General features: G+C 55.2%; 2 protein-coding genes across 4 annotated transcripts in view; both read left to right on the top strand.

The window, feature by feature from the left end:
- Positions 1-20,335, top strand: part of LOC109314734 (lysosomal alpha-glucosidase-like) — a 22,865-nt gene extending 2,530 nt beyond the window's left edge. The window contains exons 1-20 of one of the 2 annotated variants that reach the window (XM_019542053.1): positions 3,197-3,257; positions 4,841-5,378; positions 5,654-5,799; positions 7,083-7,248; positions 8,506-8,602; positions 9,881-10,000; positions 10,811-10,929; positions 11,011-11,142; positions 12,230-12,340; positions 13,804-13,917; positions 14,427-14,511; positions 14,993-15,110; positions 15,604-15,737; positions 16,149-16,300; positions 16,515-16,663; positions 17,018-17,159; positions 17,537-17,635; positions 18,197-18,361; positions 18,817-18,963; positions 19,574-20,335. In XM_019542053.1, coding sequence (XP_019397598.1) covers positions 4,851-5,378; positions 5,654-5,799; positions 7,083-7,248; positions 8,506-8,602; positions 9,881-10,000; positions 10,811-10,929; positions 11,011-11,142; positions 12,230-12,340; positions 13,804-13,917; positions 14,427-14,511; positions 14,993-15,110; positions 15,604-15,737; positions 16,149-16,300; positions 16,515-16,663; positions 17,018-17,159; positions 17,537-17,635; positions 18,197-18,361; positions 18,817-18,963; positions 19,574-19,636 — 2,787 coding nt within the window. In that variant the 5' untranslated portion in view covers positions 3,197-3,257; positions 4,841-4,850 and the 3' untranslated portion in view covers positions 19,637-20,335. Of the gene's footprint in view, positions 1-3,196; positions 3,258-4,840; positions 5,379-5,653; positions 5,800-7,082; positions 7,249-8,505; positions 8,603-9,880; positions 10,001-10,810; positions 10,930-11,010; positions 11,143-12,229; positions 12,341-13,803; positions 13,918-14,426; positions 14,512-14,992; positions 15,111-15,603; positions 15,738-16,148; positions 16,301-16,514; positions 16,664-17,017; positions 17,160-17,536; positions 17,636-18,196; positions 18,362-18,816; positions 18,964-19,573 lie in introns of those variants that run through there. The other variant, XM_019542052.1, reaches the window with a different exon arrangement.
- A 363-nt stretch (positions 20,336-20,698) lies between these two features.
- The window catches only part of INTS1 (integrator complex subunit 1), a 29,328-nt gene continuing 27,730 nt past the window's right edge, over positions 20,699-22,296 (top strand). For both annotated transcript variants that reach the window (XM_019542054.1, XM_019542055.1), the window contains exons 1-3: positions 20,699-21,050; positions 21,206-21,402; positions 21,613-21,750. In XM_019542054.1, coding sequence (XP_019397599.1) covers positions 20,702-21,050; positions 21,206-21,402; positions 21,613-21,750 — 684 coding nt within the window. In that variant the 5' untranslated portion in view covers positions 20,699-20,701. The remainder of the gene's footprint in view (positions 21,051-21,205; positions 21,403-21,612; positions 21,751-22,296) is intronic.

Consider the following 22,296-nt stretch of genomic DNA (forward strand, 5'->3'; position numbering starts at 1 on the left):
CCCCGCTTCCGGGAACCGCGCGTCACGACTCGCGTCGCGCGGCCACGCCCCCGCCGGCGCCTGGCGTCACGAGGCCACGCCCACAGGGTTCATTCATGTGGAAGGTAGGGAGAAATCGCGAGGGCTCTCCGGATTGGCGGAGCGCGCGCGCGGTCGCCGTGCTGATTGGCGGAGCGCGCGCGGCTCCAGGTGGAGGGGTTCCGGTGCCTCTGCTACACTATTCCCCGGCTTGTGGCTGGGAGCGGGGAGAAACCCGCCTCCCCCCCGGCCTGCTCCTCTCTCCCAGGGAACAAGCAAATGTTTCGGTTTCAGTTTAGTTTGCTCCGCAAGCACTTCCCCTTGGAGCAGCCCCAGGGGCTTTTGCGCAAGGCCGCAGGCCAAGGCACGTGTCCAGTTGCCGCATGTGGGCGAGGGCAAGCGAGGTCCTTGGGAAGTTCAAGCCCTGGGCAGAGAGAAGCGACCTCCAGGCTAGGGCAGGCGAGGAAAGCCGCAGAATTGGCACTGGGACTCGCTGGTCCCGTCCTCGTCTTGTCGCCCACCTTCCGCGTGCAGAAATCGTGACCCCAGTCACGAAAATCGCTTCCTTCCTAACCTGAAGGCTTTGGGGGTTTTTTATTTGGCGCGTGGCTGGTGTTTTCAAATCCTTCCTGAAGGAGGGAAACATCTGTCCTTAAAAGAAAAGCGAAAGTTTCACGGTGTCTGGTTTCAGGAGCCGGGGGAATTAACCATTCGTTGGATATTGCGACTTGCCAACGAAATCCTGAGTGCTGATGGTGCTTCCTTGTCGCTGAGCGTTGCATCGCGTCAACCGTGCGATCAACATTTTAGACCCCCGAGAGCAATACGTCTTCCCAATTTTAGACCAGGGTGAACTAGCCTAGACTTTTAATGAAAAACGATACAGAGTTTTGTATATCGACACCAGGTTTTAAGTCTCTCTGTGATCAGGCTTGTGACTGTATTTGGACTGAAAAGCTACCTGCCAATCTAGGCCAGTGGTGCTCATCTTGAGGGCCAAAGATGTCATTTCAAAGATATCATCATCACTATGTTGAGCCAGAATCTCTGTCTCACGCCACTCCCTTTTGTGCAGTTCAGGTTGTGAAGGGAGCAGAAAATCCTGCCGGGATTTTCCCAGTAACAAGGGGAGGTGTCAAGCCAGTATATCTGGCTCCTTCATGTTCCTTCTAACAGCCCTAGGCACAAGGGAAGGTAAGAACAGCACGGAGGAAATGTGGCTGGACCCTTACGTGCTCCGAGTACCCTCGACTGGTAGGATGGCTCCTGTAAAGACATAGAAATAGCACAATGTAGAGCACCCTCCAAGCTACTCTAACCCTTGCTGAGGCAGCAGATCAAGGAGTCAGAACTGGCTATTTACTAGCTTTCATTTCCCCCTCCTTTTTCCCTTCTCCCAAGCAGAGCTGGACGCAGGCCTGAGCAAACCGGGTGGCCGCCCAGGGTCCAGACAAAGAGGGAGCCCAAAAATGGAAGAAAAAATTATCAAAATTGCAACAAAAAAGTTTTAATATTGTGTATATATGGGACTGGCAATGTTATCAATTGAGAGTGAACTGTTTAAATACATCAGTACCACAAATGTGATAAAGACTTTCGCAACAACAAAAAAATCATTATCTCTGGTGAACGGGGCCCCAATACCCAGAGCTGTCCCTACGGTACTGGGGATTGGGGCAGCCGTCCCAGGCCCCGTGCTTTGTGGGGGCCCTGCGGAGCCAGGCGGAGCAGCTGCAGCCCCTCCCATGGGGCACGCCTACAGCTGGCAGCTTAGTCCCACGGCCCAGAAGAAGCATGGAGACCGCCCCCTCTTGCAGGGGTACCATGACCCCATGCAGTGGTAAGGGGGCCCCGCACAGGCTGATTTGCCTTGGGTCCTGCACCACCCTGGGGTTGGCTCAGCCAGTACTAAAAGTTCGGCCGGGGCCACCAAGCATCTAGGTACAGCGCTGCTCCCAAGCAGAAGTCATGTCCATTTGGAATGGAGAGAACCAGGCTGGCTAAAGTTTCCGAAGCTCTAAGGCCCAGGTACCAATGCCATTGGTCTTCATGTGTCTCAAGGTTATGCAACCTGTTAAAAACCTGCAGCGGACATTCCCACCGTGGCCTGCAGTCCCAGGCATGGGTGTGCGTGATGTGGATGCACACAGCTAGGGCTCAGAGTTCAGGGGCCAGATTGTAGCTTCTTTGTGCTCACTCACAGTATGGGGCCAGTAATGTTGGGTTTATTCCTTGTGGCTGCTTGAAGTTAGCATGGAGCAGAGAGGCAGAGCTCCCACATCCAGAGTGAATATCAGATCCCAGAGTACCTTGGCAGGGGGGATTTTTAATCCCAGGTTGTCACAGGATAGGGGAAGGTAGCCTGAAGTATGGTTCTGGTGTAGTCACAGCTGGGTTAGAAAACAGTTGTCTGGTGTGGGGTGAGACCCATGCCTGATCACATTAATAAAGGGCTCAGTTAAAGGGGCAGGGCTGGGTCCCTGAGCTTGGTAAAGTTGCTCTGCTTCTCTGGAGAAGCCCACGTTAGCTGGCAGCCTGCTCAGGTGGCTGGGAGAGGCTTTTCCATGTCGTTGTCAGGCTGCACTTGTAAGCAACGGGGTTTTTGCAGTGTGAAATTACACAGCTAGTGGAGGTGACCCATTCACAATAGCTTCTTCTTTCTGGCTTCTGTTATTCAGTGCACATGGAAAGGGGCTGTTACATTTTTCTGGTGAACTACATCCTGTTGGCTTTCATTAATAAGCAGAAAAAAGCTCTCCTTTCTCTATTCCCCAGTGAATGCAGCATAGGGTGGAACCATTTGACAAAGGGTTGGTGGGATGTAAGGTGCAAAAGGTTGAGAAACGCTGGCCTAGGGGGCCTTGGAAAAGCCCCTGACCCAGTATCATCTGGGAAGCAGGGATCATAAGGCTTATCCAGGTTTGTAATGAGCTTTAAAATCCTCTCTACAAATTCCTACTGTGTTTGAACAATTAAGAGGACCCAGTAGCCATCAATACCATATTGATGATTATGGAGTTTATTAAAACTCTGACTATAAACAGAAAATGTTCGGGTAGAAATAACTTGAACTTCAAGCTGCATGCAATACGGTAGGATTGATGAGCTGCTACTAGACAGAAGTGGTAGAGACTCTGAAGGGGCTTCTCTCAGGAGTTTTACGGTACAGCAGGCAGAAGTGCTGCAAGCTGGGAGACCTCCCTGTCTTCCCGCAACCACAATGTCAAGAGGAGACACGTGTATGTAAGCTGCTTAGGACCCAAAGGATCAGGCCCTGGGGGCAGCAAAATAGCGGTGCAGAGAGGAATGGCTCCGTGATCTGGGCTGGATACCAGAGCTCAGCATGCCTGGGCAGGGGGGTATTTTTAATGCCACTGCAGGGATCCGCGTCAGTCACAAATGTGGGGCAAGCGGCTTGCCAGCCTCCGTTAAGATGGCAGCACCATGCAAGCACAAGCCTGCTTGCATCTGTGCACCCCGGCATTTCCACCCGCCCAGGGCACTTGTGCCTCCGCGCATCAGGCGACTCTGGCTCCCTCGTACAGTCAGCTGCAGAGCAAACAGATGTGATGGGGTCGGCGCACGAGGCGGTCCTGAGCGCCTGGGGTCGGAGGCGCTGCGTGTAGCTGCTTAGGCGCGGGGAAAGCGACTGTCATGTGTCATGTGTCTGTGCTCCTCCTGGCACCTTCAGAGCCAAGCTGCACGGGCCATTTTAGTGCAAGTGCGACATGCATGTGCCAGATAAATGGCACGTTTGATGTGCCCTCAAGGAAAGGAAGGTCTCGGGGTGCTTTGGCTTGAGTAAGTGTCTGTGCCAGTGGAGAGGGAGGTGGTGACTGCAGCTGGAGGTGTGACAAGCACAGGAACAGCATGCAGAGCAGAGGGGCGAGGAGGCTTTTCCCCTTGTGAGAGGGCCCTGGAGGAGATGCCTGCATGAGAGGTTTTCCCCAAGAAGGATGTCTTTGCAGAGGAAGGATTGGGCGTGTTCTCCGGCCCAAAGGCCTCACACTCCATGGGTCTGGGCCTCTTCAGAGCTGGGCACCCCCAACTCCTATTGATTTCAATGAGAGCTGAGGATGCTCAGCCCCTCAAAACGCTCCTGAAGCCCCAGCTCTGGCAGGATGGGTGGAGGAGGGATTTAGCCTCACTGGCAGGTCCTGGAGCCATGACAGCTCATAAATCTGGATGCAGCTCGTAAACGCCGGGAGCCCCGGGGAGGCTCCCTATGGCAGAGGCAAGGCAGCCCTTTCTGAGAGGCTGTAGCACATGTTTCTCCCGCTAGTGTGGCATGGGTCTGATATCAGGAGGACTCTGTCTCCCTCCTTATGCTATTAGAGGACAGAGCCTTGTGCAACACGTGTGGTACAGCACTTGGCACAAACTCTGATTGCCACCTTCATGCCCATCTCCAGAGCCAAGAGTTTTGCTCTTTACCTGCGGCACAGGGTAGGCTGTTTTTGCAGGGTGCTTTGTGGCTGTGGTGTGTGCACAAGAGGGCTTTTGGACCACTGGCTTCCTGCAGATGCAGGGGGCTGGACTCTGTGGCCCGGTCTAGTCTTCTACGTCGTACGTTCCCACAGCACAACTATTAGAGCGACGGGACCGGTGAGAGGAGTCGCAGCAGTTGTGTGGTGCACGGACAGGATTGTGAAAAACTATGAGCAGGCACAAAGACAAAATGGGGAAATTCCCCCCTGGGGCTATGGCACGGGCTGATATGGCTTATTCTTCAAAATGATGAGAAGACTCTCCCAATAGGAAGGGTGGGGTTGTCTCTCTTCTAGTTCGTTCACGTGCTGCTTTATTCCTTTCCTCGTTCTAGCACAAGGAAGATGAAGTCCTATCAGAAGCTGACGACAGATGTCCCCCAGCCGGCTGCATCCCGCGTGGAAGAGGAGAGCGTGGATGGGAAGCCCTCCTGCTTTCAGAAGCTGTCCACGTGGTGGCTGGGTGGGTGTCTGCTGGCAGTGGCCATCCTCCTGAGCGCTGGCACCGTCTGGGTGCTCAGACAGGCCTCCAAGGGCCGGCATGCTCAGACGCCGCCGGAGAAATGCAGCTCGGTCACTGAGCCGCTGCGCTTTGACTGCTACCCCGAGAGGAACGTGGTGGTGACACAGGAGCTCTGTGAGGCCAGGGGCTGCTGCTTCATTGAGAGGGACCAGGCCTCAGGCAGCAGACAAGGGGTGCCATGGTGCTTTTACCCCCCCGACTTCCCCAGCTACGTCTTGGAAAGCCTGAATCAGACAGAGCTGGGAATGGTGGGCTTGCTGAGGAGGAAGGTAAAGGCCTATTACCCCAGAGACATTGAGACACTGCAGCTGAGCGTGGAGTTTGAGACAGACACTCGGTTACACATAAAGGTGAGCTCTCTAATTCCAGGGAAGTCTCCGTGAGGTTTCTCACGCTGGGTAAATAAAACCCCGGGTCTCTGCTGGCTGATTCTGAATGCTTTTTTTGTGCCTCTGGCCTCAGATCCCATCGCATCAGACCAGGCAGCCGTCTGTTGTGGCACCAGCTGGCTCTATGATGCTTCTGAGTTTTGCTGGCTGCCAGCTCACTCTGGGAGTCCATGAAATGCCACCCCACCCTGCCTCTTGCTTAGCAGTTTGAAAAGCTGGCTTTCTCCCTTTTGTAGATCACCGATTCCAGCAGCCCTCGGTATGAAGTCCCCCTGCAGGTCCCTCGGGCCATGAAGAGAGCGGAGAACCCTGCCTACAGCCTGGATTTCTCCAGGGAGCCGTTTGGGCTGGTGCTGAAGCGCAGAGCATCAGGGGTTGTGCTGTAAGACCCCACACACCTCTCTTCTTTCTAGCATCCCAGAGGGGGGGAGGGGCAGGAGCTAAGAGGGAGGAGGCAGCTCTTCTCAGGATGCTATCTCCTGCTCTCCTGAGCTTGGGTGGGAAGGTTAGGAGCGCACCAGGTCTAGGCTGGAGGGGAGAGTTATTCCTCTTCATCCCCCTTCCCCCAGGGCCCCAGTGTTCAGTGTGGGCCATTGCACAAGACCCTTGTGCTTCCTGGCAGCGTTGATGCCAGGCACTTTGTCACTGTGATCTCAAGGAGGTTGGGGATGGGCTGCATTGGACTGTCTCATCCTCTCCCTGTGCACTGTGGTTGTTTGCATAACATTAATCACTTAATGAGTGTACATTGCCTTCCAAACAAAAGCCTTGCGTAACGAGCATTGTTACTACTCTGCCTACTGGGTTGAATACCCAGTGGGTCACAGGTCTGGACAGGGAGGCCCGCACCCAGGGGAAAGGCTCTGTCTGAAAGTTGCATGTTTTGCTCCTCTAACGTGCACTCTAGGTTGCTCATGGGGTTCCCTCCATCTTTCCTACCAGCCAGTTGGTCTGCCCAAGTTTCAAGCTGCCCGAAGGACCGGTGGAAATACCACTGCAGGCACTGAATGCCAGGACTCCTTTGGGCCAGGGGAAAGCACCAAAGTCAGCTGTGGTGTAAACCTACACAGCATCTGGGTTGTGCCCAGGCATTTCAGCCTGTGGCCGGTTCCACCAGGATGCCATATGCTCCTGAACAGCTTTTTCTGCCTCACATGCTCCAGCCCTTCCTCACCTTTCTGCTTGTTTTAATTCTCTCTTCATTCGCCAACCCCATTGCTGTCTGTCTGTTTCCCTTGGGAGTGATTTGCCACTAGTTAGAAGATCAGAAGACCTCCCTGCTCTGGCACGTCTGTCACTTAGGTGGTTGAAAATGCTTTGGTGTGGAGGCTTTCCCTGGCACAGGAAGCACTTGAAACTTACACACCCCCACTCAGCCGGAGTCAAGCCAGCCTTGGCGTCAGGCTGTGCCCTGGCTCTGTGGTATGAGAGTTCACTCCAGTTGCTGAGCAAGGAGATTTGTGACTGAATGTAGGTGACTGAACCCCAGGGCTGAGGGATAGAGTTTATGCAACATGTGGAGGGTGCCCTGGTTATCATGGCTCTTGGCAGAGTAGCACTCTGACACTGGTCTAATTGCTCTTTCCCTCCTCCCTTGTTCCTTCTTTTTCCCCCCTCCGGTCCACTTGCCTCTCTGCTCTTCACTCTCTCCTGCCTGCCCTCCAGGCTGAACACAACTGTGGCTCCCTTGATCTTCGCTGACCAGTTTCTTCAGATTTCTACCACCCTCCCTTCCACATTTCTCTATGGACTTGGGGAGCACCGTAGCAGCTTCCTGCACAGCCTGGACTGGAACACCCTGACTCTCTGGGCTCGGGACGTCCCTCCCACGGTACAGTGCAGGGCCTGGATCTTGTTACATCCTCATCCATCAGCGATTTCCCCGTGATTTAGCAAGCCCAGCCTGAGCTGTCATCTCCACAAATGTGCATGAACTGCCCCTGTCTCCTTCTGTAGTTGTAACCAGTGCACAGTTGGGCAGTTTCTAAGCAGACACATAAACACCTCCAAGCTTCCTGCCCTCTTGGTCGGTGAGACCTGCCTCATGCTGGTTCATCAACACAGCTTCTCTCCTCTGGTGCCTGGAAGCTGAATGCTGGGAGAGGTCTGGGTCCTGGCAGGGTTTTCACTGAAGCTGGATGGGTTTCTAAAAAAGCACTGCTGTGATGAGTTTGTTCGAGCCCGACTGATAGAGGTGTGAGATGGAGAAAAATGTGTAGGGTATGTGCAGAGTAGTTGGCCCTAAGTGTGGGTTGCCTGCTGCCCCAACCTTTGGTTAACACAAAAGATGACAGTAAGGCCATGTTGGGATGGGACATCTCACCAGGTTCAACAGCAGCCTTCTCACTCCTCTCTAGTCCCTGGAGGCTATTTAAACCCATCCCCCGTTCAGTCAAGGTCTCAAGTAACAGAGGCTCCAGAGCCAGGCATGATTCTTTATGGTGGGGATTGCAGGTGAAGGAGGGCAGAGACCCAGCCAACTTGTATCACCTAGGAAGGAAAAACCACTTCTCTTATTTGGTGTCTCCCTCCCCGGTCCCCTTCCCCCTCTCTCTAAAGACGACTGTCAGTCTCTTAGATGCTGTTTACTCTGTCACCAGCGGTCTGTGTGGCAGCCAGGTGCATGCTTGCTGGTTTGCGAGCTACACAGCAGTTGTGCCCAGCTGCCCCACTGAGCACTAATTCCCTTGCCTCTGGTCTAGCTCCTTGCATCTGCTTCCCCTTGGTAGCTTGCCTTATCCCGCTTGGCTTCTGCTGCAAATGTGGGAGTTTTCCTCTTTCCTAAGAGGAAGCCAAGCCCCTTTCAGTTTTCAGGGCCAAACACTGAAGTGATCTTAGCCTCCTGTAGCTTCTCTCTATCCAGATTGTTCATGACCATCCTCTGGACTGGTGAACATGACCAACAGAGGTCTTACTCAAGCCTAGGTCATGTTGGGCTTATAAAGGGGCAAGAGGGTGCTGAATAGCATCTCTCAGAACTGTTCTTTTAAGTGCATAACACTCCTTCCATGGACTGCTTCCCTGTAACATGCTTTGGGATGCTGATGTATCAAAGCCAGAGCTCTCATCAGACACCTTTGGCTTTCAGGAGTCGTACAACCTGTATGGATCTCACCCGTTCTACCTGCTGATGGAGGAAGGGGGAGCAGCACATGGTGTCTTCCTCCTAAATAGCAACGCAATGGGTAGGTGCTTCCTTGTAAGGGACTGGGCTGGTACAGGGGTCCTGGGTCCAAGGCCAGGCCTCTACTTCCCCTGCCTGTGGGTTCTGCTGTTGGATGCTCAGAGCCTGACGCGCCCTCTCTACTCATTAGAGGAAGGCCCTACCCATTCTGGGACCTGGGCTGGGGCTGACCTGAGCTGGCTGTTCAGGAACTTGAGGCAAGAAAAAGCTGTGAAAGGGAAAGATGTGGTTTCATAGCCCCTTTATTGAGCTCTGACATCTGTTTCCTGGCCAAAGTTAGGCTCTTTAGCAACTGTCGAGCAGTTTAACCACACACACAGCTGCTGAGTTGTGGTCTGAAAAGCCAGCTTGCCTCGTTCCCGCGTCCACCCTTGCTCTCCAACCTCTGTCAGTTGACTGGCACTTCAGCTCTGTGGAGAGCTCCAGGTCTGGTGCAGACAGGGATATAAATCTGCTGGCTGCTTTTCTCACAGCTGTGCCCTGCTGATGCCAGCTGTGGCTTCTAGAGCGAGTCGCTATAAAACAGCAGCCCGTCAGTGCCAGCTGGGTCTCCAGAAGTGCGTGCATCCTCTCACTAATGGCCTATCGACACCAGCCAGGACTCCAGCAGAGTGAGTGTCTTGATGGCAGTGTCTCAACAATGTCAGCAAGGACACAGGCACTGTAAAGCTCCTCACAGCAGCAACCTCTCCGTGCCATCTGGGACTCTGATGTTGCAAGTCCTCTCACACCAGTGCCACGTTAGCTCCAGCTGCGCACACTGTATTGCAAGAATTCCCTCCAGGGTATATTTGCAGGGGAGAGCTGTGAAAATCCAGTGGCTGCATCTGAAGTTTGAGAACTCACATGCACACTCTGCTCATCCCAGGGAAGCCCTTGGTCCATCCCTGCTAGCTTTCATGTTTAACTCTTCAGTTCTGGGGTGCTTTGTTACCCTGAGAGGCAAAATGATGACGTTCCTAGCTTTTGTGTAGGAAAACCTCTATACTTCCTTGGTCTGTCAAACTGATTTTGTAGCAGTGAACCTTTGTGGTTCTGTAAATCCAAGCCTCTCAGTGTACACTGCCAGCATTACTGAACAAAACCTCCCAACCCCTTTGCATCATAGCACAGTGTTGGTACCTCCACTCTCAGAGGCAAACTGTAATGTGGAGGATTTTCCCCAGGTCAGACTTGTCAGTAGAAGAATCAGGATTCAAACCCAGGTCTCCTGACTCACTGTTCCATGCTCCAGCCATTAGCTCCTCTGTTTCATTTCCCCTGTTTTGTCATTTTTCAGAGGTGGCCCTGCAACCGGCCCCCAGCCTGACCTGGAGAACCATCGGGGGCATCTTGGATTTCTACATCTTCCTGGGTCCAGATCCCAACATGGTCATCCAGCAGTACCAACAGGTGATAGGTAAATGTCCTGAGCAGAGCCGTTCTCCTCATAGCAGCACCATGAGCAACCATCCATTGTTGTTGCCCTTCCATGCATTCAGGAACGCCAGTCTCGCCACATTCATACATCTACACCCTGACTTCCCCCCACTTTTTCCACCAAGACTGAATAGGCAGTGGTTGCCCTTTCCCTCATCTTCAGCAAGGCCTCCTCCCATTGGGAGCACCAAGCTCACCCTTGAGAGACTGAATAGGCTAGGAGATTCTAGCTGGAAAAAGAGACACCTGAGGGGGGATGTGATCAAGGTTTACAGAACAGTAAATGGTGCAGACAAAGTAAATAGAGATATACTATGTACTGTTTCTAACAATGCAAGAACTAGGGGACATAAAATGAAACTTAGAAGTAGGCTTAAAAGGAATAAACATTGGTTCTCTTTCATACAGTGTATAATTAACTTGGGGAACTCATTGCCACCAGAAGTTGTGGAAGCTGTTTCTAAAAGGGAATGGACCAATCCTTGGGAGAGAGGTCTATTGGGAGGTATCAAACATGGTAGATCTGGGGGCAGCCTCTCAACCAGAACTTCCTAAACCTCTGAATACTGGAAGCTGCAATGGGAGAGGAGCAGGGAATGGAAAATTCTGGACATGCCCTGTTCAGCCTCCCTTTCAGCACCCACTCTCTGCCACTGTGTGAGCTAGACTCGATGGACCGATGATCTGACTCAGCAAATGGTAGTTCTTAAGTAGAGCATCATAATCATTATGGCCTCCAGCAGGGTCTCTTAAATTCTCCATCATCCCCTTTCCAATGGTGTTGTCCCAGGTCTCCCTGCAATGCCACCTCTCTGGGGGCTCGGGTTCCATCTGTGCCGCTGGGGCTATGGGACAAGCAACGAGACCTGGCAGACCGTGAAAGCCATGAGGAACTACCAGATACCACAGGTAATGTAATGGTTTGCAACCCAAGAGAGGCCTCCTTAGAGGCACTTCTGTGCCCTGCTGTTCTGCATCTCCTTTTTGCAGGATGCTCAGTGGAATGACATCGACTACATGGAAGGGTACCGAGACTTCACCTTCGACCCTCAGGCATTCAGCACACTCCCCCAATTGGTGGAAGACCTCCATAAGCATGGCCAGCACTACGTCATGATCCTGGTATTGAGACCAGCCTTGTGCTAATCTTGTAGGGATTAAGGCATTTTTAACTGCTCCAGGTCAATCCAGCCAGATAGCATGTGAGAGGGAAACTAATACTGGAAAAAAACCCCAAGAACAGGATGCTGCTTGCTTCTCTGTTTGATGTCAGGCCTGTCACAGTACAAATTGCTTCTAGTCCAGACCTTCAGCAGATGTAACCTGTCGGAGTCCATAGTGAAGTTATGCCCATTTACTCTGGCTGAAAATCTGTGCATTTGTGGGGGTTTTTTATAATGCACTGTGCCATCCCAACAAACACAATCCTTGACTTCAGGTACTGGTTTGAGGCCTTTTTATGATGTTGTTTTGGGAGGGGGTCTTAAGGATTTTCACCTTGTCTTCTCTGGTCTGGCCTCACACAGGCAGTAATGCCCATCTGCTTGGGATGGACTCCCCAAGCACTGTCTTTGGAAATTCACTCTTTATAAGGGAGCATATGAAACAGACACAGTATTACCAAGCTAGTTTTCTGGCTTGTTTAAAAGAATCCCATTTCCAAGGAAAACCCCATCAGTTAGTTACTTGTCATTCATTCATACTCTCCAGCCCCCATCCTGGAGGTGATGGAACCAGGCCATGATTTCCAAGCATTTCTCACATTGGGAAATGGTTTTCATTTAGACCTTGGCTTGATGGAAGGATGACCGGCGGGGAGGGGTGGGATCCTGGGATATGAAAGCTGAGAACCTTTTGTCTAAAGGAATTATTCCAGTAGTGACTGCTCCTTTTGGGTGTCTCCTGGATATTGCTGTGGGATGATGCTCCTTGTTCTAGAACGAGGTGCCCAAGTGTGTAGTTTCTTAGAATCCTCTCCCTCCCCAACATCTCTCACACACTTGACACTTGATATTTTAGACAGCCTTGTGCCTTGGACTCTGAAATGCTGGAGGCAGTTTCGCTTCCTCTTGGTCATAGTGGCAGTCACATGTGAACTTTGGTCCACCCTAACTTGGAAACCCAGGTCATGTGTTCTCTGAATTATGCTAGTGCTCACTGATGAGGTTGCATCGATGTTGGTGTCATCTCATGCTCCGTGTACTTCCAGGACCCTGGGATCAGCAGCACTAATCCTCGCGGATCTTACTGGCCGTTTGATGAAGGTTTGAGGCGTGGAATATTTATAAATACCACCGAGGGGCAACCACTGATTGGACAGGTAGGAGGGCAAGTTGCAGCTAGCAGCAGTCCAGGCAAGATCCTGACCCCAAGGAACTTTTGGCTTTGACTTCTGAGGGGCCAGGATTTTTTCCATCACATTATGGGAAAGAAATTAAGGTATAATGGTTGAATGACCTTTCTTGCTGAGGTGCAACAGCCTGGCTGCGCCCAGCGCCTGGCTTCCCTTTTAATATTGGTAGAAGTTTCATTTCTGTGATTGGATTCTATAGGGCCAGTCCTGAGGGCAGGGCCTGATCCCACACCCGTGTGAGTATGGGGCGACTCCATGGTTGTCAAGGGAGTTGCATAAGTCCCTGTGTAAGCAGCGCCTGTGGTGCAGCCACCTGCATTTCTTCCTGTTTCATGGACTGATGTGAAGTTCTCTGTGGTGAGCCAAGCCCTTGGAGTTCTGCACTTCATTATCTGCAGTCTCCCCTGACTCCTACCTGGCTGCTCCCAGGCGTATGTATTTTGGGCTTCTGCTCTACAGCTCCTTATCACTCCCTCAGGGTCTTTAAGAAAATCTGAAAAATAGTAAAGAAGAAAAGAAAGCTGGTCATTAAGCTAAAAACCCCTCCACGTGTGTGAGGTGCAGTGAAGCAGGAGCGCTTCCCACAGTGCAGTGCCTCCAGTCACTGTCCCATGTGAAGTCAGGGGCCCCCCCATCTAAAAAAGACTCGTTGCCTTTGTGGCTGATGATCTGAATGGATTAAAAATAAATCAGACTGGCTTTTCAGTGGCTACAAGGCCTCTCTCCTACTTTCATTCAGACTGAGAAACAGGGAGGAACAAGGGGCCAGTGGGTAGGACTTGAGCGTAGCACTTGGGAGATGTGAGTTGTTCCCTGGTCCACTACAGACTGCCTGCGTGTCTTTGGGCAAGTTGCATTTTTTCTCCCTGTGTCTCAGTTCCCCATTGGTAAAACTGGGGGTTCTGAGGATTGGTCCATGACATTTGCTGAGGTGCCCAGATGTGGAGAGGATGGGCATGATCCCAGTACCTAACATTGGTAGGAATTAGAACAGCTTCTATAGCACAGTTGGACTCTCTTTATTTTTACTGCCTCTTTCACGTGCTCGTTCTCTGGCACCGGCTCCCAGCAACTACGTTTGGCGAGGCTGCCCAGGAGAGCTCAGATCCCCACTGGCTGTGTCTTTGGCACATAGAAGAAAGAATCACAGCAGCCTTTCTCTGAACATTTGGTCACACTAACACCTTGTCACACTAACACCGACATGGCATGCCCTCTTGTTGTTTATATTACCACGGTGCCTAGCAGCTCTAGACGCAGACCTGGAGTCTACTGTGTAGGGGAAGGTTAGGCAGGCCAGTTGTTCATTAAAAGGTGGAGGGGTACTGGGCTGCTGTTGGTGCAGGACAGATTTCCTCAGATGTGCCCTGCTCCTTGGTGCCAATAGCTGGTGAGGCCTCTGACTGCGTTACTCTTTGTCCTTCCCGTAGGTGTGGCCTGGCCTCACTGCCTTCCCAGACTTCTCCAACCAGGACACACACCAGTGGTGGCTGGAGAACCTGAAGCGCTTCCATGCTCATGTCCCCTTTGATGGGCTTTGGATCGTAAGTGCCTCTTTCCTCCTGCTGGGCATGAGCTACAGGCCAGGGGGCTCTCCATGCCACCTTGCATTGCACCCAGTGGAGCTTGCAGCCAGCATGGACCTCACCTTTGCACCTCTCTTGGCACCTCTTGTCCAGCTGCCTTGCAAATGACCAGCACGCAAATCCCTGAAGGGCGTGTAGATACCATCTGCACCCTGGAAGCTTGCAGTATCCTGTGTACAGGGCAGCTGGGCTGCTTGTGCCATGAAATGAGCCTCAAGCTCCACAGCCCATGGCCAGGGGTGGTGTGGGCTTCTCATGTCCTGAAACACACCTGGGACTGGGTTGGGAGCCAAGGCAGCCTGAAGCAGTCCAACTGGGGGTCTCTGTGACCTGGATCAGACGGTTGGCTTTTGGTGGGCTTGGCTTTTTGCCTGGCTGTGCTGGATGTTGGGTCTGGGAGGAGTTTGCTCCCAGGTTGACCACCACAAACCCTACACAGGGAATTTCCATTGGTTCTGTTTCTATAGGACATGAATGAGCCGTCTGACTTCATGGATGGGTCGGTGGATGGCTGTCCTGCAGGGGACCTTGACAAGCCGCCATACGTGCCTGGTAAGAAGGGAGCGACAGTGAGGAGGGCGAGTGTAAGCAGTATGACTGGAACTGGGAGCCAGGCCTCCTTACACCACAACTGGACTGGACCCTCTGTGATTAAGAGCCACAGCCTCTGTATTTTATGTTGCGCCCATGTTTTCTGACCCTCCCCTTGCATAGCCTTTCCAACAGTTTGTATCATGCCCACGGGCTTCCAGACACAGGGGCCTTCTGTATTCAGACACCTGGGTACCCAGATTCAGCACTAGGATCCTACAGCAGGACTACCTCAGCAGGCCAGGATTGGTGGCTGCCTCTTCTTAGCCAGCAGGAATGTCTCCTTCTGCTTGCTGCTTGCAACTGAAATCCAGTCTTTCTGGGCCATATTAGAAGACAGGAGATCAAGCCCAGAGGCTGTTAGGTGGGCATCTGAGAGCAGGTGTTTGCACATCTCTTTTGTGCGGTGTAACTATTTTCTTTATAAACTTTCTCCCTTTAGCTGTGCTAGGAGGGTCCCTCTGTGCAAAGACTCTCTGTGCTTCAGCAAAGCAGAACGCCTCTGTGCACTACAACTTACACAACCTCTACGGGCTGATGGAAGCCAAAGCCACAGCCAGGTAAGGGCCAAGACTTCATCACAGCCATGTCAGGCTGAGATGTGGGTGTGGAGGCTCACATCCTGGGAGCTGATATCCAGTTGGGGCTGGAAAATGGCTGGGGCTTGAGTGCCTGGCTTAGAGGGACATGTTCCAGCTGCCCTTGGCAAGAGCCCACTCTGCACTCACAGCCCTGAGGGAGGAGTTGGTTTGAGTCACCAAGGGCCTGGTAAAGAGGAAGGTGAGAGCATTAGTGGCTGATGGAGCCAGGCAAGTGGAATATGGGTGCTGTCTCACGTCGGGGTCCTCCTCCATCAGTCAGGCTGTGGCAAGGCTTCCCTGGAGTTGATGCCATCAACAGACAGCGTCATGTCTCCGGGCTGTGCTGCCACGGGCCCAGCCCGGGCTGTTCTCAGTCATGGCGCTGCCTCATGCTCCGGTTCTGGTGAGCTCAGGGCAAGGGTCTTGGTTCTGAGTCGCTGCCTGCCATGCCAAGTGTGTCCTTGCTTTCCAGTGCCTTGATCCAAATCCGAGGGAAACGGCCTTTCGTGATCTCCCGCTCCACCTTCCCCAGTCAGGGCAGGTACTCAGGGCACTGGCTCGGTGACAACAGGAGTGAGTGGAAGGACATGTCGTGGTCAGTCCCAGGTGGGTCCTTCCGGAGACCTCATAAGTATCCTCTTACACCTGGTGGAGACAGAGACACTCTCACCCTGCATCTCCTCTGGTCTCATCTGCTGCGCAACAGCTCCTACTAGACACCTCTAAAACATGTGTCTCCTCACTGTATAGCAGTTTTCCTGTCCCCCTCTGGGCAGTGCCTAACTGGAGTCCTCTCCCTGCTGCTTCCAGTCCAGGACTGTGCTGTGGGGGAAGCTCACAAGCATTATAGCGGGTCTTTGGTCTTGTGGGTGAATGTAGCTGCCCAAGCATGTTCCGCACCATGTGGTGTCGTGGTCTGTGCAAGGGAAGGGGCAGGGGCCTTGATCCAAGTCAGGGAGACTTTCCCTTCCGGCAGCCCCCAGAGGCCTGCCGTGCTCAGTTTCTGTCTGTTCCCAGGCCTGCTGAGCTTCAGCCTTTTTGGGATCCCGCTGGTTGGGGCAGACATCTGTGGCTTCTCAGGCACCACCTCAGAGGAGCTCTGCACTCGCTGGATGCAGCTCGGCGCCTTCTACCCATTTGCCCGAAACCACAACACCCAGAATGAGAAGGTAAGAGGGGGACAAGGGGATATGCCTTCCACGGGGGTCTCCAGAGCTGATGCTCCCGTTGTGGGATGGGCACAGGGCTGTGGGGGACACTTCAGTGCTGGAAGGATTATGATGGAGGTATTGAGAGGCACTCCCTTCTCTGAAGGCCTCCAAGACAGGACATTTTACAGCCTGCTTGTCCTGCCCATTGACTAATTTTCTGGACTCTCCCCAGGCCCAAGACCCCACAGTGTTCAGCTCGGAGGTACGGACGGCCATGAAGGAGGTGCTGCTGACACGCTACACCCTGCTGCCCTTCCTCTACACACTCTTCCACCGGGCGCACCTCCTGGGCGACACAGTCATGCGGCCTTTGTTTTTTGAGTAAGAGACTAACCTCGCTGGAACAAGGATTCCCCTTGTACCACCCATGGCCAGCACACCTCCCCTCCCCAGGACCCCCCACCCTCACCGAGCCAGGAGGTTTGGCCCCCCGCCCCCACCAGCCTACAGCTGGGCATGTCCCAAACCCCACTGAGCAGGCATGACCCTTGAAAGCTGATGACACAAATCTGCACTCCAGCCCCCAGCCACGGTCTCTTAACACCCCTTGTCCACAAAAAAGCACTCCTGACATGCAAACACCTAACGGAGCGCAAGATGCTCTATCGTGGCTCGGAGGCTACTGTGAGGGGCCCCAGGCCAGCTCAGGTCTATTGCGTTCCCTCCCTGCTGTAGGTTCCCACAGGACATGGTCACGTACTCCATCGATAGACAGTTCCTGTGGGGGGAGAGCCTGTTGGTGACACCAGTGCTGGAGCCTGGAGCAGACTCGGTGATTGGCTACTTCCCCCGAGGGCTGTGGTACGACTACTATACGGTGAGAAGTGGAGCGTACTGGGAGGTGGGTCCAGGTGGGACTATGTGACTTCGCATCCTGTCGGGCACCGTACCTGATGCAGTCCTGAGAGCGTCCAGGAACTGATGCACCAGCTGGGTCCGAAGGCTGAACAGGGCTGGGGTGGGGTGAGGGAGCAAAGTGGAGAGGGCCAGTGCGGAAGCTGAGAGAAGCCTCCTCTGCTCTGCATCCTCCCGGCTGCAAATAGGCACCAAAAAGTCGGAGGAAGACCCAGCCAGGCACCTCCACACACAGCATCACCCATCACCCTTAAGCCGGAACCACAGGGGGCATCAGGGGAGTGCAATGGCCCCCTCATTTCGGAGCATGCCCCTGAATGCCCCTTTCTGCCTCTGCAGGGCTCATCTATGAACAGCAGCGGGGAGATGCTGAAGATGGCAGCTCCACTGGACCACATCAACTTGCACATCCGGGAGGGTGCTGTTCTTCCCACCCAGGTGGGTGGCCCAGGCCTGTGGAGCGGGGGTCTGCCACAGAGCATAAAGCTGCTTCAGGGGCTACCAGCTGGCATGTTCCAACACCTGCCAGCTTAGGGAATGCAGTAACCTTCTGCTCTGGGCTGGGGAGGGGGCTCTGATCCCTCTCAAAGGCCCCATGTGTTTAACCCCCACTTTAGCTAGTGAACGCTTCTTTGGGGGACCATCAGCACCACTCCTTGTGTCCACTGTGGGTCTCACCAGAGCCTCAGTGCCACCATCGGGGTCCAAGTGTGGGGTGGTCTTGGGCAGGGAGGAACAGGGCCCCTTTGCCCTTCCAGGGAGGCATGGGACTGTTCTTCAGCATCATGAAGCAGCTCTGGCAGGTCCCAGCTCAGTGCAGCAGCAGCAGACGTGATGTTGGCTTTGGGTCTGGGGCTCTAGGGGCCATTTTCCTTGGTTTCTGGCATTATCTGTGTTCCATGCACCCCGATGCTCCTTGCTGCACACCAGAGAGCTGGAGGCTCCACACATCCAGACTGCAATAAAGCACCCTGCCACACACAGTTTCCTCCCCCACAGAAACCCGAGACCACCAGCGGGGCAAGCCGGGGGAACCCACTGCGTCTGGTTGCAGCTTTATCCCCGAACGCTGTTGCCTGGGGGGACCTCTTCTGGGATGATGGCGAGAGCCTGGACAGCTTTGAGAAGGACAACTACTCCTATCTGGTGTTCAACGTCACACAGGTAGGAGGCCCCTGCACCTGGGAGGAGGCCTGTGAGTTGTAGTGACGCATCCCCCAGAGCAGCAAGCCATTCCTGCCACTTCTGGGACTGCCCAGTGCTGACAGGGGAGTCATGTACTCCAGCCAGACCTTTTGAGCATTGTGAGCTTCCCTGTAGCTGCTAGGCTGGGGAAGCTGGGAGGCACCAGTCTACAGGTCTGTGCTGGAGCATGGTAAACCTTGGCATGTCAGGCCCTGAAAGAGGGGCTGCAGGGCAGAGGGCCCTTTTTGGTGGTCTGAGCATGTGGGTGCAGGGGGGTCAGGGATGATGGCACTGTCCAGCTGGGAAGGGAAGGGAAAGGCCTGTCTGGATGGAAGGGGTTTTGCCCTGCACCCTTGGGCTTTGCTCATGGGGCCCCACACAGCTCAGCTCAGCTTAGCTCAGCTGCCCACGCTCACCCTCTGCGTCCTGCCTAGAATGTATTCACCTCCACCGTCCTGCACGCCAACGTGGAAGCCACCTACGTCACTGTGGACACGCTCACGGTCTATGGGGTCCGGGGTCCGCCCACGAGAGTCACCATCAATGGTGAAGAGCATCCCTTCTCCTACCTGGACAACCAGGTAAGCCCAGCCCTGTGTGTTCTGCACTCCCAGCCCCACCCCTGCTCTCCACAAGCACCCCTGGCTGTCCCTTATGTGCCACACTCCAGGCCTGCTGTGATGTGCCAAAGAACAAACACTGCATCCCTTTCGGCCATGGGCCTTGCCCCATGCACGGGGTATTAGCCAGGGCACTTCACCTACCTCAGGGGACAGGTTGGAGCTCCCAGTAGGGGGAGCTGGGAAGGAGGAGGGGTGCTCTGTGGCTTGAGCAGGGCACTGGGAGTCGGGACGTCTGGTTTCTATCCCAGCTCTGCCTCCTGGGAACACGGGGAGACCAATTCATTGTCTGGGGGCTGCTCTGCTGGCTGGGACTTCCTGCCCAGTCCTGCTGAAGCAGTGAGAGTCTTTTGATGCCTTTCTGCCTTGCAGCCCCTCCCCAGCCATCCAACATCTCAGCAATGTGGCACCTGCTGAGCTACAGCCCCAGGCCCTGGGAGAGGGGCTTTGGGCCAGAGTCCTGTCTGATGGGGTGCTGAGTCCCCAGGGCTTTGTCTGCCCTCCTTCCTGCGCTTGCACAGGACAGGCAGAGAGAAGCGGTCCTTCATCTTGTTTCCTTCCTGCCTCACAGGTGCTCACAGTGAGCGACCTTCACCTCAGCCTGAGCCAAGGCTTCTCCATCAGGTGGATGTGAGAGCTGGGGCCTCCTGGCGTGGCCAGGCTGCATCTGGGCACCGGAGGCTTATCTGTCCATCCGTCCGTCCATGTATCCGTGGGGCGCGGGCCTGTGCTTGCATGTGTCTCAGGTGGACACAGACTGGATTCCCAGCTGCTTCCTGCCCAAGCTCCCAGCACTGCCAGCCGGTCTCTACCCCTGCTGCCGCCTTCACCCTGCCGCTGCGGGGGCAGCACGAGTCCACGGGCCTCGGCGTTCAGCAGCTCCCCGGTACCAGGGGACACCGCTCTTTGCTTGAGCCCGCGGGGCAGGACACGGACGCTCCAGGCACCAGGCTGTTGCTTCAGGGACCGACGAGAGGCCAGATCAGTTGAGCCTCATTGTCCGGCTGCACCGTGCTGACGTCTCCCGCGCCCCTGGCTTCACCACCCCCCTGCATGGCTAATTTCCAAGGGCCCCACTCGTGTATGCAGTGGGGGAGGGGGTGTTGCAGGCAGCCTGGTGCTCTCCGTGCCAAGTACGGCGTCCTCCCCTTGCTAACGCAGGGGCCGTGCGGGGAGCCCTAGTGTAGACAGGCCTCCGCGGCGCTGCCGGTATTTCCCCCTGCTGGTCTGCTCTGCCCGCAGCGGGTCCTGCTGGGCGGGCGTGGGTGGAGACGAGCTGTCCATGCCCCCGCGATGCTCTATGCCAACCCAATAAAGGCGAGTGGAGACCTGCTGTGGAGCCGCGTTTGTGTACACGCATCCGCGAGCGGGGGGCACAATGGACCTGGCCTGCGGGGCTGGCGGAGGGGATCCCAGTGCCCCAGGATCACACACACACACCTGCCCCCCATGTCCTCCAGGCTCTGCCAGGGCCAAGGAGCCCTCCCTCCTGCACAGCCTGCAGCTCCCACCGCCGCCCACCAGGTGTCGCTGCAGGGGGAGTGCACGTGTCTCTCCTCCGGCCAGATGGGCTTTCCCGGCCGCAAGGGGCTCTGTGGCAAGCGGGACCCGGAAGTTCCGCTTGTGTTTTGCTTCCGGGTGAAGGCGAGAGGGTGGGCTTCACGTCCGGCGGGGTGCAGCCTCCGCTTCCGGCGCCGACATGAACCGGGCGAAGGCGGCGGGGGCGCGGCGGCCCAGCGCGGCGGCGAAGCCCTCGGGGCACCCCCCGCCCGGCGACTTCATCGCGCTGGGGGCCAAGGGCGCGGGCGGCGAGGCCAAGGCGGCGCTGCTGAAGCCGGCGGCCGGGGGCGGCCTCCCCCTGCCCCTGCCGCTGCCCCCCGAGCGCAAGCGGGACCCGCCTGCCGCCGCACTGCCCGGTCTGGCCAAGCGACCCAAGCTGCCGCCCGCGCCGCCGCTCAGCGCGCTGGGCCGCCTGGCCGAGGCCGCCGTGGCCGAGAAGCGCGCCATCTCGCCCTCCATCAAGGAGCCGTCCGTCATCCCCATCGAAGGTGCCCGTCCCCGGAGGCGGCGGGAGAAGGGCGCAGTGAGGGCAGCTGCGGGTTTAGGGGGGTGTCCTTCTCACCCGGGTGTCGCGGAGAGGGGGCGGGTGGAAGCGCTTGCGTCCCCCTCGCCGCATCTTGACCCTGCATGTTTGCCACCATAGTTGTCCCCACGGTGCTGCTGGACGAGATCGAGGCGGCAGAGGCAGAGGGCAACGACGACCGCATCGAGGGGGTGCTGTGTGGGGCTGTGAAGCAGCTGAAGATGAATAGGGCCAAACCTGACACCACCCTGTACCTGAGCCTCATGTACCTGGCCAAGATCAAGCCCAATATATTTGCCACCGAGGGTGTCATCGAGGTGAGGAATGGGCTGCGTGACTGGTGCTGCGAGTCTCCGAGAGGGGGGCCCCGCATGGACGTGGGATTGGCACTGCCAGCCCATGTGTGCAGTGGGATTTGCTCAAGTGCTTTTGTGGCTCAAGCTGCATGGGCTTCCTCCTCTAGCCTCTTTTCCAGCTGTCATCTTGTTTCCCCAGAGGGTGTAACTGTAACACATCCTGTCTCTCAGGCGCTGTGCAGCCTTCTCCGGAGAGATGCCTCCATCAACTTCAAAGCGAAAGGGAACAGCCTGGTGTCGGTCTTGGCTTGTAACCTTCTCATGGCGGCTTACGAGGAGGATGAGAACTGGCCAGAGATCTTTGTCAAGGCACGTGGGAGTCTGGTGGGCTGAGGGCTGTCCTGCTGGCTGTCGCCCCGTGCGTGGGACTTCCTTGCTATTCCCGGCACAGGCAGTGCAGTGCCTGGCGTGTCCTGTAGGTGGTGGAGGGGAGAGTGGGACACTGCTGCAGGGAGATGGGGAGGCGGCCTTGTGAAGAAGGGACAGGCATGCATTGAGGCCTCTGGCTAAGTTCAGAGGTAGGGGGACATGATGTCTGTTTCTCAGAGGAATACTTTCCACCCTAGAGCATTAAGAGCTGAAGTGCTGCTGCCTCCTGCTCTCCTTTTACTCTCACTTGTCTTCACCCCCACGAGACTCCCCGCTTCCCTTCTGTTGTGTGGCTTTGGGTAAAATATTCCCGGATCACTGTCATTGGCAATGGGATTACAAACATGAGCTTGCATTGCTTGAGCCCAAGGATCCAGTCCCCTGGGTTGGGGGCTGCAGGTGCCTTAAACCTTTTGATGTGGCTTCCTTCAGAGAGTGGTGACTCTGCGGTCAGTCTGCTGGCCAGGCACCAGTCCAGCGAGTTGA

Source organism: Crocodylus porosus, unplaced genomic scaffold, assembly GCF_001723895.1.
Source record: "Crocodylus porosus isolate Cpor-Errol unplaced genomic scaffold, CroPor_comp1, whole genome shotgun sequence".
NCBI classification, from domain to species: Eukaryota; Metazoa; Chordata; order Crocodylia; family Crocodylidae; genus Crocodylus; species Crocodylus porosus.